We start from the raw sequence: 19,573 nt of genomic DNA on the forward strand, positions 1-19,573 counted from the left end.
CCAGAGCCATTGGTACTGTCCTGCCACGCTCCTAGAATGTTGCTGCCTCATCCATTATCCAAACACCTCTTCATCCCTTGGGGCCCAGCACCAGACTCTTTGCAACTTCCTACTCTTAGTCTGTCTCACACCGATCACACCCATGTCTGATCTTCTCATGGGAGCTGGGAGTCTGAGACTTTGGAGGGCTGGCATCGATTAATCTTCTAACTTGTGCTCTGAACCAGAGTATAGATAAGAATTTTAAGGTGTTGAAAGGCAGAATTTCAAGTCAGCAGTTTTGATTTATTCAGTTTTCTGACTAAGCGGAGAAAAAGAGGCTATTAGTTTCAAGGGATTCAGGTGGCATATTCTCTTTCTAGTTAATTCAAAACTTGCTTGATTTTTTTATGTAATGGTCAAATGAAAGCTAGCACCTATCCTCACTTTATGTCATATTTATCAAGTTCATGAGATATTTATCAATTTAGGTACTTGCCTGCGATACAAATAAAACATATAGTGATTAGGAAACTGGCAAATTAATCTCTCACACCATATGGTGTGACTTTTTGCTCCTCAGTCCGTAGTGTTATATTTCTTAGCTTTGCCATTAAAAGCAGATTTCCCCCACTGCAGATTCTTACTGAAGAATTTAGGAAAACTAAGAGAATTGGGAGAGGGGGCGCTCAGGGGAGGTGGGACTGAGGAGAGCAGGGTAGAAACTTGGCCTCTAATCAGATTTTCACCACTTACCAGTTGCATGCCCTTGGGAAAGTTATTTAATATACCACAGTCATCTCTCACAAAATGCGGATGAACACTATCCTCTCAGTTGTGTGAGCATTAACAATACATGTAAAATGTCCAACCTGTAAAAAGAGCAAAATAAAGACGTTAATGTCTAGCGCTCTGACGTAACCAAATTAAAGGACAGAAAAAGCACATGTCCTCATTCAGGCAGGTATTATCAAGTGCACTACAGTTCTCCAGAAGACAATGAGATGTCTCTTTGTGTCTCCTGGGATTTGCACACTAGAGAGCCACAACATATGTCAATTCACAAATCAGTGCAGTCAGGTATAAAGAGTAATCAGCAAGCGAATTCCTTGGCACACAGGTAGTATGTAAACTTATAATAATGAAAATTTTAATGTAACTATTTCGACTTAGAAAAAGGGATCACTACTGTTAGCAGTGCCAATAATGCATTTTTACTATTCAAGTTCCTTTCCCTTTCAATATGCAGCGCCTGGTGAATAGTCAAAGTTATTGAAAGGCTGTAAATACAAACCTATCTGAGAATTTTACTCTATTTGCCTTAAGAGGCCACAACATTTTTTCTGACTGAGACATAGTCCAAAAGTTCACGAAGGACATCTTACTAATTTTACATTTCTAGCCTCCCTGGATACCTTCCTTCATAAGCACAGGCCTCCTCTGTTAACACCTTCCTTTCTTTACCACATCAGGAATATCTTTTTTCTTTTTATAAAGTTATTTTCCATTACCATTTATTATCAAAGCACTAATGTTGTATCTCTCATTTCAGATTTATTTACATCTAAACTGGAAACGTTGTATTACTTCCAGTTATAGGGGAAAAATGTTAAATGACCTGATTGAGAATTAATGAATTCGATGTCGATAAACAATGGTCTGCAGTTTGAAATTATCTGTGATTCTTTTTATATACAGTTGATTCTTGAACAACATGGATTGAACTGCATGGGTTCACTTATGTGCAAATTAAAAAAATACATTCGGTACTTCATATCAAGAGATGCAAAGGGCCAACTGTAGAGTCAAAATTATATGCAGATTTTCCACTAGGTGGGGGTCACCATCCCTGAAACCCATGTTATTCAAGGGTCAACCATACTTTGAAAAATACACTCAAACTATAGAGGTTGCTGAAGTTCAGAGTACATTTTAAGGAACTTCGAAGAAAAGGAAACATGGTTATTAAAGGCTCTGTCTCAAAAAAACTAAGTGAAGGAATTCCAAAACTCAGTTTCTTACCTTGCATCAATGACTTCATTTAGGACTTCAGTGAAGAAGGTGAACACATTAAAAACAACACCATTTATTTTATATATCAGTTTTTATTAAAAAGTGCATTTTGATTAATTTATGACCTAGGTAAGCTGTTAAGATATCAGTATACTCTCTGGAATAATAACTTTACAAAGATTTAAAACAAACAAAATTTTAAAAGCCTTTTTATTTCCTTCACCATTATTGTTTTACAATACAAATATCACCTTGTGAATACACAAAAAAACCCTACGGAAGATAATTCTGCTGCACGTAAAATACAGAATGGATATATATACTTCTTCATTCTTAAAAAACTATTTTGTTCTCCACATTGGCAAGTATAGAATAGAATACTTCCCCAAACATACTTATGTTAGGAGTAAAACAAAGTTACATGCAGTTTCTGCACAAATATATTTTAAAGAAATAGATATCTTTTTTGTTGTTCACCAACAAAATTGTCATGAGAGTATGGATATCTAATTTATAGCTTTCAAGTTTTAGTTAAGTGATCATTTTCAAAACTCTCTTTTAAAAAAAAGTATTCATGGCTGTTTTCATTGTACAGTTAAAATTGAACTACCAAATAGATGGTAAAAGAATTTAAGTGGTACGTATCATTGCCGCCTGCTCACAATATGGGAACAGGCTCTGACTTTCGAATTAAATGCCCCATTCTTTAATTCAGAACAATTTAAAAACCATAAGCAGTCTTCTGATTTAATTTACCTATAAATGCAAAATTTAGTAGTGTATACATACATTTATATTTTCATGGAATACTTTATTTTAAATAAAAACATTTAAGATTGCCTACTGACCATACAATCAAGACAAGAAAGGCACTAGAAACATAGACAAATTTCTCTCCCAAGAAGCATTTTTAAATTTTAACTCTCTTCTCTGACATGTAAAAATCTTTAAATTTGGTTTTCATAACATCATTTTGAAAAATAAAGTTAGGAAATACTTAGAAAATCACTTTATAACAGAATCTATTTTTTTTTTTGCACTTTTTGACACACTGTCTCTGCTGATTTTACAAAACCCAAGTTACTAAACCTTTCTGTGTCTGTCATTTTCATTTGAATATCGGTGCAACAGGTAAAAAGATTTCAGAATCGAACCCCATTCAGGTACTTAGAAACCTTCATAGAGACATTTGCTAGAAAATGGCTTACAGCCCAATCTTTGGGGCAAGAGATATGAAAAGTATGTTTTCCCAAGAAAATAATACGCTTTATTTCCAGATGTGACTGGAAAGACCAGAACTTATGATATAAAAGCTTACATTTATGCTGTTGCATCATATACAAAGGAACATGGTGGTCGTGGGTTATGTAAATTCCAAACTTATGAACAGGAAATGTGTACAGTGCATGATAGGTTAAATTTTCTTTATTGTTGTCCAACGCAGGTCCTTTGGAGAGAAAAAAAGATCACAGTGCTGACCAGGTAACTCAATAGGTTAAGTCAAGGTAACTGTTGAAAGATAGTAGGATTAGGGAGGTGTTTATTTTATGGCATCTTCTCTCATGGAGTTCTTAGCACTTCGGACAGTTCCTCATTCCCCCACTTTGTACAGCTGTTATGTGTCATTCACCAACCGGCTGTATTTAACTTGCCTACTGAGGTGGACTACAGGCCAAGGGAAGGGCCAATGATAAGATCGAGGTACAATTCCTTGGACATTCTTTTCAAAGTACTGAAATGGCCTGTACCACCACACCCTGGCCAAGAGGTTCATCTGGGAAGCTTCTTTTAGCACCTAAAGTAAGAAAGAAAAAAAATCAAGTTTGGAGGAACAATGAATCATTCCAGCCTCAAAAGGAACATACGTATTTTTCTCATAATCTTTCACTTTAAGTTCAAATATTTTTTTATATTAAAATTCACAAAGAGCCCCAGATGAGCCCCAGGTTCACCCACATATCCCAGTTTCACACTCACACCACCATTCTACACTCTGCACTCATCTGCAAACCGGGCCACATCCCAGTGGAAAAACAAATAACTCCAATTCTGGTACTACAAGGAGACTTGTAGCTTACTCAGTTTTCTATCTATAAACAAACACCTCACCTAACTTTTTAGTTACTCATGCTTCTACAATGAAAATGGACAAACTTAATTAAACATTAGGTATTAAGCTGGTGAGGGGCCAAGGGTAGGAAGAAGAGGGTAGGAATGCAAATCAAGCAACAGGTGGGCACGTCTTGGAAAATATTTTCAGGGACAATGAGGGTGTGACATTTGTTCTAGGATGATGAAATCTTCTGGCATCATATAAACATCTTTCTTGTTCATTTCTGATTCTGAAGTGGATTGGCATCACAAGAGACAACATCATCTAAACTGACTATCCCTCAGGAAAGAGAAACCTAAGGCATCTGTAGATTCTTTGCATTCTTCCCCTTGCCATGCCCGTAACACCAAGCTAAGAGAAACAGAAGCTCCAAATCAGACAGGGGGAAACTCACTTGCTGATTGGCCATTGTGTGGTACCACCAGAAGAGTCTCGTGGTGATGTAATATGCCACCACCACATCCACAGTGTAGTGGTCATGCGCTAAGAGAATACAGAAGATTCCAACCACGCTGAGAAGCCAGCAAACCCAGTGGTACCACCAGAGTCGTCGAGGGGAATCTGAAAAGAGGAGAAATCTGCAATAGTCCCATTATTTAAGTACTGCTAAGGCTGCCTGATTGTACCGCTGCTACTCTAGTGAATACAGCTAGATCTTTCCTTCTGAAAATAGATCTCTTGGGCTAGCAAATTTAAGGGCTTTAGCTTACCTGCAACCAATATTAGAATGAAAACAGCTTATTTTAGAAGTTATATTACTAGCAATAGTAATTCATATTTGGCTATTAGTTGATTCAGATAATCATAAATGCAGTTTAAGAAGATAATTGAGGACAGGTTAATGTTATTATGCGCCATTAAAAAAAAAGCTGCCCATTGACACTTAATTTACTTGTAAATAATTTGGGGGTAATGTTCTATATAAAAATCAATCCTTTTGGCCTATGGATCCCTATACATGGACTAAGCGATTATAATTGATAACAACTGCCATTTGCTTTCCAAGCTCTACAACCATACTCTGAAAGTCTTTGAGATTCCCATATCTTACACACAAATAAGAAAAAATCCAAATGCCCAGGAATCCTAGACTAAAAGCATTCCCAATGGTAGAACAATGTCAGATAAATACTGGTATGTACCTATACTTGGAAAATCACTTAAGGGAAGCATGAAAGTCTCCATGCTTTTGAAGTGCAGGCCTTCTGAACATGTATACTTAATGGATGGATTTCAGAAGGTCTGAAATTCTAGGAAAAATACTGTTTGAATTAAGTCTACCCACCCTGCCCCTAGGGAGAAATTTCAGGGTTTTATTGGATTCTCAAGGGGTCCAAGAATGAGCCATTCATTCACGCAATATTTAATGGGCATTTTCTCAATAAATATTGTGCTCAGAATAGGAACTGCTCTAGGTGCTGAGATCAAAGAGCCTGCCTTTGTGGAGAGGTCCCTTCCTAGTAGGGACGAGAGACAATAAAAAATAATTATAATAAATAAGGAAATTATATAGTTAGAAGGTAAAAAATAAAAGTTGAACAGGAGACGGAGGATCAGAAGGCTGAAGTGTGTTTGTAATTTTATATGGAGTGATCAGGGTATGAGGTCTCAGTGTATGTATAGGGCTCCATATTCCATTCCCAGAAAAATCTGTATTTGAAACCTTAACAAAACAGCAACAAATCAGTGGCTACCATTCATTCTCCATGCGACTCTATTATTAGTGTCCACATATGCCATCTATTTTAATTTTTACCCCGTCTCCCTTACCCATGAAATAGCTATCAGTATCTCTTTCTAAAGATGTAAAACTTAGAAAGGTTAAATGTCTTTCCCAAGGTCACAGAGCTAGTAAGTGAAAGTACCAGGATTCAAAAATAAGAGTTTGTGACCCAATATGGCACACTGCCTTGTCTTCCAGAAGAATAAGGCCTAACCCCATTAAAGGATTTCAGGTACCAACTAGTGGGGGCGGGGGGGTGGGGCAGGCAGAAATCCATCCCCTGGGGCTGCTGACATCAGGCCCATTCCATTTCCATTTCCCACACTCAGTTACATCCTAGTATAAGGGCTACATCATGGCCTGACAATTCTGAATAGACATTGCTGGAATTTGCTCTAGTTGGTCACATACTAAAATGCGAGCAGAACACCTATTCTCTTTTCTCTCTCTTAGTGCCCTGAAGCACAACTTCTCTTCTCCTGCGTTTCCTATCTTAGTCTTTTTAAGACCATAACTGAGCATTCACCCTTCAGTCTACCACGTCCCTCCTGAACCCCCACAATCCTGTTACTGTTGATCCTTCTTTGTTAATCTCCCTCTGATCCCTTCACTTCTCTCCATCTCCAGAGCCACCATGGCAGTATGGGCCACCATCATCTGTTTCCTTGACTATAGCGGCAGCCGGTCTCCTAATTTTTCTCCTGGTCTCCACTCTTGCCCCTCTCCAATCCATCCTGCAAGCTGCTGCAAGACTGGTTTCTCTTTTTAAAAAGGATGAGTCAGATGATATTGCCCCACTGACATAACCTTCGGTGGGCACCCCATCTCTGTCAGACGAAGTTCAGATTCCTTCTGGGGGCGTAAGGCATGCTCCATGATCTGGTTCCTACTTTCCAGTTCATTTGTACTTCTGATCATCACCCCCACTCTAAATTCCAACCATATTAAACTTCTGCAAGGTACCACGTTGACACCCCCAAACTGCGACGTGTGTCCCTCCTCTGTGGTACCAGCATCCTGGTTTGCCTAGTGCTCTTCATGGAAACTGCCTGCTCGCTGAGACTGTTTCCAACAGTAAAATATTGAAAACAATTTTCTACCAGTAAATGAATAAATAATCTCTCGTTCATTTATGGTATTGTAATACTAACAGCAATTAAAATAAACCAGAATCTCATCTCAAAAACATAATTTGAAAGTGGCAGAAAACTACATTTAACAAGATATTGTGTATGTGAATTTTAAAAACAGAAAAGAATAATACACAAATACAAAAATATGCATGGCAATGAATAAAAAACTGGGAAGGGGTGAAAAGTTTTAATCATATATTAACATTTCATTTGCTTTTGAAAAGGAGTTATCTGAAATAGATATGGCAAATGCTCATATATATTAAATCTGAGCAGTGTACAGGAGTACCAGTAATATTAGTTTGTGTGTTTCATAAAATATTTTAAGTACTTCTTTTCAAAAGGAAATTTCCCATTTAGTGTCTGCCTCATTTAGTGTTCCTGAGCCGCTAGCCCATATAAGGGTAACTGACCCACCACTGTACCCTTACGTTAGAACATAGGTGCTTGAAAAAAATGTATACCGAGTAAACACACAATCTTCCATCATCTAATCAGGCCCAATTCTAGATTTCTGTGTCCCTGAATTTTCTTCTGGCTCCTTCTAGCAGCTGTAAAACACCCCAATACAATAGCTGACACCTGAGGGAATAAAAACCTCTGGTGAGGAAGAGCCGTTCCTTCTGATCACACATGCCTGCTGCATCCAGGCACGGTGGTGAGACGAGGCATTGCCTTCTTGAGGCCTCCGGTCTTCAGCAGACTTGCCAGAGACCATGGGACATTCTAACGGAAGCCTGTTTTAGACTTACACTCTTTGATAAATAAGTAGGTGAGTGTGAGCATGACCGTGTGGCCGCTATACAGATAGTCCCCACACATGTTGTGAGAGCCAGTGATGGACAGGCCACCTCCAGCAATGAGCTTCATTATTCTCCGCAGCTGGGCTTCCCAGTCTCCGAAAAGCTGGTGGGAAAAGAGAAAACAAGATTCATTACCAGCCCACATGACGGTGTGCTCTAATTACTATTTATATTCGGAATTAAGCTTTGTGATATTGTGATTTATAATAACAAATACATATTTGGTCTTTGTCCCTGTTCTGGGCGCAGAGCTTCTAAAACCTTTGGAAGTTCCCTAAAGATAAGAAAGATAAAGGCCCCTTTTGTTATTCATAACAAGCTCCTTTCAACCACATCTGAGTTCACCTTAATGAGCTGACATTTGGAAAGTACCTAAGGGTGGAAGCCAGGAGAACCAACCAGGTGGTGAGAGGGTTGGAACTTTCAGTCCACTTCCCCCCACCTTCAGGGTAATCACCAATGGCCAGTAACTTAATCAAAACATAATAGACTCCACAAAAGTCCAAAAGGATAGGGTTTCAGAGAGCTTCTGGCTTGGTGAACATGCAGAGATACAGGGAGACTGACCCGCCCTGGAGAGGGCATGGAAGCTCTGTGCCCCTTCCCACATATCTTGCCCTATGCATCTTTATCTAATCTGGCTCTTCCTGAGTTATATCCTGTTATAATAAACTGCTAATCTAGTAAGTTATTGTATTCTTGAGTTCTATGAGCTGTTCTAGCAAATTAAAAGAACTAGAGGAAAAGGTCATGGGAATCTCTGATTTACAGCCAGTTAGTCAGAAGCGCAGGTGATAATCTGGACTTATAATTGGCATCTGAAGTAGGAGGATAATCAGTGTGAGACTGAGCCCTTAACCTGTGGGATGTGACACTATCTCCAGGTAGACAGTGTCAGAATTGAGTTAAAGAGAGTTGGAGAACTGTTTGGTGTAATGGAAAACCTCTCCACAGTCACAGAAATGTTGACTGTGGTTACTGAGAATAGAGGAGACATGCAGGACCGTTCTTCCTTTACAAAATTATATTAAGACACATAGAATCTCTTACCAGGAATCTGCCCACTCAACATCTATGGTTCCTTGGGCAGCCCTTGGAAAGGGTATGGCCTTAGAGATGAAGCACGTAGCTTCAGAACTTTCCTCAGATGTTAGCATTTTTTAACAACACATTTCAGCAGATGCTCACTCAATTTTTTTCTTAAATTACACTGATAAAGACTGGCAGATTTACTCCTATAACTACCATTTTTGGGGGAATTTTTTTTAATCTCTAGGAAAATTTAGAGATATATTTTCACATGCTCGGCCTAAAAGACAACAGTTCTATTAACTTAGCTAAAGCAGCTGAAGGTTGGGGTAGTCAAACATGCAAATATTTTTTGTATGTGATTTTAGGGGACTAAATTAAAAGAGGGGCTAAGTAGGACGTACCTTCAATCTCCTGAAATTATGGGGGTAGAATTGCATGTTTTTCCTTTTAATAAGAGTGAAAAACGTTTAAGAATAAATCTTCCTGTTTCTGATACAAGTCTGGGCTGGATATCAGAGTAATAAATGGCTTGAACAACTCACTCACTGCAACTTTCATCAACTCTGTCAAATGAAATGTGTGATTGTCCATATTTTATGGTTATCAGCACTCTTTTAAATTCTGGTTGGCCAATATAATCAACATAATCCCATTTCAAAATTCAACTGATAATATTCCAGCTTTGGAAAACATATATTTATATAAATTATACATTTGCATAAATTATAAATTCACTAGAAAGTCCCTTTAAAGTTTTTATCAAGATTTCTAGTTAAGGATGGCAGGTTGAACACACCACAATGAGGACACGAATTTTCAAATTCAAAGAGATCACTGAATTCCCAGCTCAACGGAAGAAAACAGAGCTACATAGCAAGATTTGGCATCATGGAATTTCAGAAACTGGGGACAAAGAAGAAACCCTAAAGTTGCCAGAGATAAAAAACAAGCTTCATATGTAGTATCAAGTATCAGAATTTTTCAGAAGCAACACCGGAAAATACAAGGCTTTGGAAAAATGCCTCCAAGTTCCGAAGGAAAATGCTTTCTAACTTAGAATTCTATACCTAGCCATATTATTAATTAAGCATAAATGAAGGATAAACCAAAGCCATTTTCATATATACGAGATTTCAAAATATTTGCCACCTATGTACTCTCTTTTTTATTCAGGAAATTACAAAGAATATGCTCTGCAAAGAAAAGAAGTAAACATAGAAAAAAGAAGAAATAGGATTCAGTAGGATACCAGTTAAAGGAGAGCTGAAAAATTGTGTAGTCAGCCTAGAAAGTGAGCCTCCCAAATGGGCAAGTTGGAGCTCTGGAGTCATTGTAAAGGAGATGAGACCGATAGACACCCAATGCCTCTGAATGCAGCGAAAGGAAAGTCACAGGTGGGGATGAGTAAGTACACAGACAACTGATAAAGCAAAGAGCACTGCAATTATTAATACTATAGGAAACAAAATACTGTGCAGAAAAAGAAATGTAATTATAGGAAACCACATGACTTGGCTGAGAATACCATTTACAAAACTAATCATGTAAGCACTCAAAACCGAGTTAAATCTAGGGCAGAAAACTACACTGGGAAGACAGAACATGAAGGGTGAATGTGTGTGATGGGATGGGTCAGTGGGGGTATGAAGACTCTAAATCCTGGCTTTCCACAGCAGGAAGTCAATAACAGACACAGTGTATATTAGAAATTATAAAGAAACATTGCCATGTCACTTAGAGACCTGAGGATAAACACACACGTGCTCTCTCTCTCTCTCTTGCATTTCTTACGAGTACCCTTAAAACACCTAAACTTTCTTTTAAAAAGATCTTTCTATGTGTGTCAAACCTCTGCAAGGGGGAACTCTCTTTTTTAAGCTTAGTAGAGCATAGAAGACAAAGATGGATTGTTCCAGCTACATTAAAAAATTATGTTTCAAAAAAGCAAATAAATTAAAAGACAAATTATGAAAATGATCAGAGCAGAAATAAGTTGACATCTTTATTGTGTTCACAGAAGATATAAATCAAGTAAATAAGATCAATTTAGAAAACAAAACTTATCAAAGGACAAAGAATATGACCAGCTAGAAACTGTCGAGCAAAGCAGAAATTAAAATTAACATTAACGGGAGCTCATTTTTTCCCCCATATCAAATTAGCAAAACTAAAGAAAGACAGCCAGTGGTAGGGCAGGTACAATGTCACTGACTTTTCTCAAACAGGCTCACTTAAGAGAAGACGTGTGAATGTAGCAGCCAGCAGTGCAGGGAGGAAGAGGTGGCAGCGACCTTGGCAACAGATAGGCTGGGCTAAAATCATGGCCTTTACCAATCATCTGTGTGACCCTACGTAGCCGAAACACTTTAAGCCTCAATTTCTTCACCTACAACTCAGGGAGAAACATATTTATTACAATTGTCATAATGATCAGTATTGAACAGCAATTGAAATAGCCATAACCTCTGACTCACATCACTTCTAGGAGTTTATTACCTCAAAGAAATGATCCCAAATATGAAGAAAAGCTTTAAGTACAAATATCTCATTGCAACATTATTTGTAAAAGCAACAAGCTGGAAACAACCTAAATGGGCGTTGTTAATAACTGTTTCCTTGCTATTCAAAGCCCGGGCCAGGGATGTACTGGCAACAGTAGGAATCTGCTTAAATACACTCTCATGTACTGAACCAGAATCTGAGGTGAATCAAATGCACTGATGTAGGCGATGACTGCTTAATGAGTTATTAAAAAAATAAGTTTACAATGACTGCATAGCAACTTTGTACCACAAATACTTTATTCACTTAAAAGGAAAAACCAGTGTTTTGTACAATTATGTTTTTAAAAATACGCATGGAAAAAGTCTAGAATGTACACACTTCATGTTAACAGGGTTTGCATGGAAATTGGTAGAGTTTCTCCCAGTCTGTCCCAAGGGGACTTCCATTCCTGCTCCCTGAGCTAGGAAAACAGGCATTCTCTTGGAGTTCTGCAGTTCTGGGATTTAGGTGGCCTTTGAGTGCAGGCAGGAGATAATGGGAAGAGAAAAAAAGAAAACAGGAAACTCATGGCTGGATCTTTCATACTTCCCAGTTCAGTTTCCTCCCCCAATGTGCCTACTATGCTATAATTTTTCAATCTTCAAACAAAGAATACTCCATACATTCTGTCCAGTATCGTTTGGTTGCATTCAGTGGGAGACAGGAATGAGTGTGGTTACTCCATTGTAACAGAAACTGTAACCTCCCCATCAGTAGGCTTTTGAATGCTCATTTTTGAAAGCAGAGATATTTTGGGGAACATCCATATAAACACTTTCTCAGTTGACTACAAAGCTGTGACAAGGTCTCATAGCTTGAGTATGTGAATTACAGTCTCCTAGCGCCACAGAAAAAAAGTCAGTTTTCAGTAAACATAAAGCAATGTCCTTCAACTTCTAATGAATGGCCAAGAGATTAAGAAAACTGGTCAAATCACTTAAACAAGTCACATAAAGGGGAGGCTTCTGAACAAAACAGACGACTCCAGTACAGTTTGAGGCAGAGAGCCTTTGGGTCATTAAAAAACAGGCTTCCCCAACTAATTTTTCAGTGCTGAATAACATGGCACTCTGATGATAGTCTGTTCACCATCATTCAATTTTGCAGATAGCCTAGTGCACTACCTCTTCTCAAATACATTTGAAGAGCTGGATATTCACTGTGCTTCACCCACTACTGGTAGGAGACGGAGAACCTGGAATCAAAACGCATCAGATAGTGCCGCAAGATCAATGGCGTTGGTATAACTTTGATGAAGGCTGTAAGTGAGTGCTATTTAATATAACCTTCGTACTTTACCAGTGCCTCATCTTACAGTGGCCCTAAAAATTAGCAAGGCTTCCTGGGACCCCTGGCTGTTCTGGGTTAGAGCTAGGAATGTGACCCAAGCTCTCTGATTCCATACACGTACTGCCTACAAAACTCTATGCTACCCGTGCATGGCCAGTCCCTCACAAGCTTGCATAAACCAGACACTGGATACAAATAAAGTAACTTTTCCTTGAGTAGCCTAGGTACCTTACAGAGGTAATGTCATGATACTACATTCCATTCCATTCCATGAACAACCAGGTGTCTCTTGAAGTACTTCATTCACTCACTCACTCATTCTTTCATTCATTCATTCAATGAATCTACCTACTACTGTCAGGGCAAATAATTTATTGTCTTGTTTCGGAAGAAAAATCTTCCTCCAAAACAGAAAATTCATTATCATCCATGATATACCAAGACAACTGCTCTTAAACACCCACACAGAAGGTCAGACCTGCTAAGGGAATCAAGCATTGGGGAGCAGAATGATCAGTGCCCCCCCGCCCTGTCAATCCATGTCCCAACAGCCTGCAACTGAGAAACACACACTACATACATTGCAGTTTCCCCCTCAACTTCAACTCCCCATTTTACATATGTCATTTAAATATAGTTGACTAGCTAAAACAAAATTTATTCATTATTCACTAAAGATCTATTTTTCATAAGTGTTTTCTCCATTTAAATCAAACTTTCCCATCTCTATGAAAGCTATTTTTGTGGAACTCTTTCATAAATGAATTGTCCATTTTCTGCCATTTCTTTAATACTATTCAGCAATTTTTTAAATTAAATTTATTGAGATAATTTTGGTTAATACAATTATATAGGTTTCGAGTGTGTAATTCAATACTACATAATCTGTATACTGCATTGTGTGTTCGCCATTCAAAGTCAAACCTTCCATCACTACATATTTGACCCCTTTTACCCTTTCCTACCTCTTCCCTGCTCCCCTTTCGCTTTGGTAACCACTAAACTGTTGTGTCTATGTGTTTTTGTTTGTCTTGTTCGTTTGCTGTTTAAACAAGGTGTTTTCAGTTTCATTTTACCTTTCCTTGCTCGACTATGTTCTGTGCTGGAAGGATGTTGCAAAGGTAACTAAGTTTACTTTCGTTGGAACAACAATGAGCATAAATACGCCCCAAACTTCATTTTTGGGTTAACCATCTAAGTGGCTCTGGACAAACCATTTTCTCTAGCTTCAATTCTCTCATCTGCAACACGGCAAGAACAACACTTCCTCATCCTCAGCTCTCACCAACCAAAGCCAGATAATGTTTGTAAAGTGACTGATAAAATTATAAAGTGCTATACAAATCTAGGCAGTACACCCATTACCAAGTTAGGTTAATAATTCTGGAGTGTGTTGGGGTGAGGGGACGACAGGCACGTTCCTTAAGCAAGAACTAAATGCCCAGCGGTCAACGAGTGAAATCTGGATGGTTCTCCTGAAACACACAGCTCTCATAGCTGCTTATTTGTGATCATGAGACACTCTTCTGAATTCTTCCTCTAGATGGTAATCACTTCACTTCTGGAAAGATTCGGTTTTACCCACAGATATTACATCCACCTCAACTGATCTGAAGTAGAGATTTTGCTATGCACGAACTCTTAGACTCATATATACAGCTGTCCCTCCACACCAAGCTCTGTTGTATTTGACCCTCTACACTTCCCCATTATCAACTGTACCCATTGACTCTTATGCCAGGCAAGCCTTTCTTGGTGGGGGTGGGTAATCTAAGAGATTACCAGCAATAAAACATTGATCCTCAGTCAGCCTTCCTTCCCCCAGTAAAAACTTTTATTTTTTCATGGCCTCTAGTAAGGAGACTTATCAAAGTCTTCATAAAATCTTAAATAAGGGTCAGCTATAGATTTCCCGTTTACCTACATTCTTATTTGTCATATTAAAGAAATCCTAGTAATTCAGCCAGGCAAGATTTGCCCTCAACAAAATTGTATTTGCTTTAAGTATTGAGAGATCCTTTAGCCTATCTGGTCTTGAAGTAAAAAAATAAAAATAAAAATTTCCCTCTGATTTTTATTTTGAAAATTTCTAAATCTAAAGAAGAGTATAATGCACACAGTCAGTAGTAGACCCTTCACTTAGACTCATCAATTACCAACAATTTGCCACATTTGCTTCTGTTTTCCCTCTCTCACTTTTTTTCCTGGACCATTTGAAAATAGGTTGAATATATTATGACACTTTACTCAAAAATGTAAAAACAAGGACATTTTTTCTACAATCACACATAAGAAATTTAACAATGATACAGTACTATCACAGTTAACAGACATCCTTATTCAGACTTCCCAACAGTCTCAACAATGTAGACCTCTCTACCTCCAATCTAGGATCTAGTCAGAGAATACATATTGAGGTTACTTGTTATGCTCTTTAATTTTTCTTAGTCTACTACGGTTTCTTAGTCTTTTTTTTTTTTTAATGATATTGACAGTTTTGAAGAGCCCAGTCTAGTTTCTTTATAGAATGTTCCTCGATTTGGTTTTATCTGATTGTTTCCTTATATTTAAATTTGGGTTAAATATACCTGGCAATAATATCACAGAAATGATATGTCCTCCTCGGTGCGCCCCATCAAAAAGCATCCGATATTGTCTGTCCAGCTACCGGTTTGACCCCTTGGCTATGGAATTGTCTGCCAGATCCTTCACTGAACACACACCTCTGCCCATTTATAATTAATAAGCAATTTTTGATTTTTTTGAAATTATGTAAACATCATGACCCCTTTCACTTAATCCTTTAGCATCAATTGATTCTTGCTTGAATTATTACTACAGTGGTTGCAAAATGGTAATTTTCTAATATTTATTTTACATCAACTAGTTCAATTTTCCTCCCCTAATACTGATTTAAAAATTTGTTATTAATGTACTATAATTGATTATTGTCAATATTTCATTGTACACTTAAATCATCTCAAACGAGGCCAGTGGGAGGCTCTGAAGCAGGACGATGTGGGTTTTGAATGGAATTTGCTGGCTTGCAGCGTCTGGGCAGCTCTGGAACCCTTCCTCGGGATGAAAGTCCCGCTGCCCATCTACCTGTACTCTTACACGAAGGATAGCACTTCATGTAGAGTCATGAACTGTCGCCTCTGAGGCTCTGGATTTCCTTAGTGACTGCTTTCTGACTGTGGTGATCCTTTCACACTAGATGGCTGTTGCCATGTAGAAAATCTTTGTCACCTTCCCAATGGCTCCCAAATGTGGCTCTCCCTGCCCTGGTCTAGGCCCTCCTCATCTGTAATTTAGACAACCACGCAAAAGCAGCCTCATCTGTCTCCTTCATATGAAATACCAGGAACAGAGATGTAGTCAGACTTTTTGCTTCTGCCACTGAGTAGCGCTAGTACCTGTGAGACAATAGGCAGATTAGGCGTGTATGAACCAATGGCAATTTCCTCCCACTCACTGTTGTCAGGATTAAATGCAAACAACAGATTCAGAATCATGCCTGGAACAAAACAGGTACACGTAATTCAGCACTACGCTAAGTCTACCTCCTTCCCTCCCTCCCAAACAGTTTACTTTCTATATAACTGCAGAGAGGTCTTCCTAAGAGACAAATGTGATGATGTAATAATCCCTGATAAAACCTTGCCTGGCTCTCTAGGGCCAAACTCCTTAGAAGGGTGACAAGACCTCTTAAAATCTGTCCACAACTTGCCACTCTGGCTGTCTCTGGCTACTCAAATAGGGTCACATGCCTAGGCATCCTAAGCTTCATTGCTCCTCCTGACTCCTTTTCACACCCTTCCTGTTTTCTCCACATGACAAGCTCTTCCTTTCTTCAATTCCACTTGGCAAACTCCTACTTATCCTTTTGAGACTTGGCTCAGACAGCCCTCCCTCAGAGCAGCCAACACACCTGGGGAAGTATGCTACCTTCTTCTACGCTCCCCTGGCAACTGAGCTCCACACGCCCATAGCAGGGAGGACTGAACAAGTCGGCGAGTAATCTGCTGGTTATGTGTCTGCCATGGTTTCCAGATGCCCATTTGTAAAACAAGGGAGCGCTTGTCTTATATATTTGTGTAGCCTCAAAATCGACCCTGCACAGGACAGGTTCTCTAGAAATGTTTGTCCAGGAAATATGCAACTTGCTTGTTTGTCAAAAGAAGTCACATCCAGAAATTCCCTGTCTCACGATCTGTGAGTGTGAGCCTCCCAGGTGATTTCTCTTAAATAAGAAAGGCATTTAGAAAGTTTAGAGTTTATAAAATCATGTAAAAAAGCCTATGTCACATGTTAACTATAAGAAAATGGGAATAATTATACAGAAATCATAATAAGAAGAAAATATGCATAAACAACTAACAAATATAATAAAACATTAATAGTAGATAGGGCCATGAGTAATTATAAAAATTTTCCTCTTTTTATATTTTTTTCAATGACTCTATAATGAATGTGGAGTTTCTTTAAATAGAAAAAAACAATCTTTTTTTAAGAGGAAGAAATGTTTTAATGTCTTTTTATTTTTTTTAATCACTGCGAAAGGAAAAGAACAATGTAGAGAAATGGGAAAATTAAAAAGAGACAGGATGGGTAGAGTTACTGGAAGTTATATGTCAGAAATAGGAAAAAGTGAGAATGAACAAAAAGGAAAATTATACTGAAAATAAGAGACTGGCAAGCAAGCAGAAAATTAGGTAAAATCAATGACTATTTAAATTCCACACAATTCAACAGATGACATGAAGCTATTTTGGTAACACAATACAAGCCATATTCTGAAATACTGATAAGGTTAACAAAAGCTAATCAGAATATCAAAATCTGTTAGTGTGGAGGGCAGCTTAGAATGCTGATGCTGCTACCTGAGAATGTAAGAAAACTAAAATATGTATAAAATCCTAAAGAGCAATAGATGAGTCTTTTACCTTGTAAGTCTGAATTCATGCCACTAAGAGACCTTTAGGCTAATGATTTCCACATCAAAGCTTAGTAGTGAATAAAAGAGATGCTTCGATCTTTCTAATTTTTGCAATGAAGAAAAACTGACTGGCAGAAGAGAATATGAAGGCCCTTCTGTTATTGCATTTGTATTTTACTGCTCTACTGAACAATTAAATTAACATTAGAAGCTACCTGAACATAACCCTTGTCCAACAGTGGGCTATGTTCAAGTGTGTTAGGGAGGAAAAAAAAAAACCAAAAACAACAACATGTCTTTCAAGTTCAAGAAAATCATTTCACTGAAAACACCATGTCAGATTAATGAATTAGCCAGCTAATTATCCTGGCAGTAATATAACTCTCTCTTTCTGAAGGTTTTCAAATCTAAAGTCACTGTGGAGACCATAAGACAGAATCTAACATGCATCTCCCTTTAATGCTTAGTTATTAGATTAACTCATATGATTATTAAAATGAGATGAAAATAACATAAGTTCTCTCTTCATCAACATTAAAGGTGTCTGTGAATTGAGGGTAGGTTTTTAATTTCCTTTTGGAGTTTGCTAAAAGAGTTAGAAAAAAACTTCTTATAGAAAGCTCAGAATACCAAACAATTCTCAACTGTTTCTGCCTTTTTTAATGGAAGCCTAAATAGTTGGAACAAGATGAAAAGAGGTTGTTTTCAGGTCTGTGTACATGCTCCTTGGAGAAAAGCTGTGATGAGATTAATATGGGCTAATCAAGGTATCGAAAATTTGGCTGCCTCTGGTATAAGCCTGGCACATCCATACATCAGGATGTAGGTCAAGTGCTTCCCAGAAATTTCTAATCAGGAACTGAACACACCTACTTCCCCCTTCCATGGTTCCCAGTGGCCTGTCTTTGCTGCAGTCACATTTCTTCCTCACCGAACCATTTCATACATGGATTATTCCTCCGAGCTATTATATTTTGTAAAGTGAAGAGTACGACTGAATGAATGAACAATAGGAACAATTTTCATAATTACTACTGCATTCTTTTTGAAACATTTTTCTTAGAAGCCATGCGTTTTAAGTACTGGCGTTAAGGGAAAAATTAAGTATGCTAACTATGGGATTTAATATGATGGCAGAACCAAGTTTAAGTTCACATGACTATGTTAGACCAAAAGTTATTTTCTAAAGCTCAAATATCTTCCCTTGTAGTTTAATGACTGATAACTGTAAAGGTATCCACCAAAGATGGGCCTTAAATTGTGACTCCAATCAGGGAATACTCAGTTCTAGAAGCATTATACTATTATTTCCTGTCTCTTGCCTTTCATTCATACCCACAGCTTTAACACCATCTAGACTATGATGATTCACAAATATTTAATTTCTAGCTCTGATTTTTCCCTCAGCTTCAGATCTATGTTGCTAACTGTCCTTGACACCACCACCTGGATATCTCACAAGTACCTCAAACTCTGTTTAATCTGAAGTCATTAACTCCCTTTTCCTCCTTCCCTTATAATTAATTATCACGGCGATAAAAACCAATCACCCTTGAAATCCTTCCTTTCTATCCTCATTCCCAACATCAAATTTAGTACCAAGTTGTATTGATTCAGCCACTTAAACACTGCTCAAATCTGGCTCTTCTTTTCCATCTCTAGGGCCAGTGGCTTAGCTTGAGGCCTGACTACAGCATTTTGTGAATAATGAACAAATGACTCTTGGGATTGAAGCGTGATAATGACATCAAGTTCTCTTCTAGTTTCTGTTAGCATTTTACATCGACAGAACCCCTGCACGTTGCCTTCTTTCACTCTCACGACTCCTTAAGACAGATATAAAAAGTGTCATTAGCCCTGTTTTGCTGATAAAGGAACTGATTCTCTGAGATGTTAAATACAACTGCCACACAGTTCGTAAGAGTTTGTGCAAAATCATCCCGAGTCTGACCTCAGTGTTCTCTCTATTACTGGGTAGGTTTGTATTTTTACAAAGTAATAAGT

General features: G+C 38.1%; 1 protein-coding gene across 2 annotated transcripts in view; it reads right to left on the reverse strand.

The window, feature by feature from the left end:
- Positions 1-2,064: 2,064 nt before the first annotated feature.
- Positions 2,065-19,573, reverse strand: part of SGMS1 (sphingomyelin synthase 1) — a 256,756-nt gene continuing 239,247 nt past the window's right edge. For both annotated transcript variants that reach the window (XM_016154368.2, XM_036222088.1), the window contains 3 exons: positions 7,714-7,867; positions 4,500-4,666; positions 2,065-3,787 (listed from right to left, as the gene is read on the reverse strand). In XM_016154368.2, coding sequence (XP_016009854.1) covers positions 3,608-3,787; positions 4,500-4,666; positions 7,714-7,867 — 501 coding nt within the window. In that variant the 3' untranslated portion in view covers positions 2,065-3,607. The remainder of the gene's footprint in view (positions 3,788-4,499; positions 4,667-7,713; positions 7,868-19,573) is intronic.

The sequence above is a fragment of the Rousettus aegyptiacus genome, unplaced genomic scaffold (assembly GCF_014176215.1).
Source record: "Rousettus aegyptiacus isolate mRouAeg1 unplaced genomic scaffold, mRouAeg1.p scaffold_m13_p_6, whole genome shotgun sequence".
NCBI classification, from domain to species: Eukaryota; Metazoa; Chordata; class Mammalia; order Chiroptera; family Pteropodidae; genus Rousettus; species Rousettus aegyptiacus.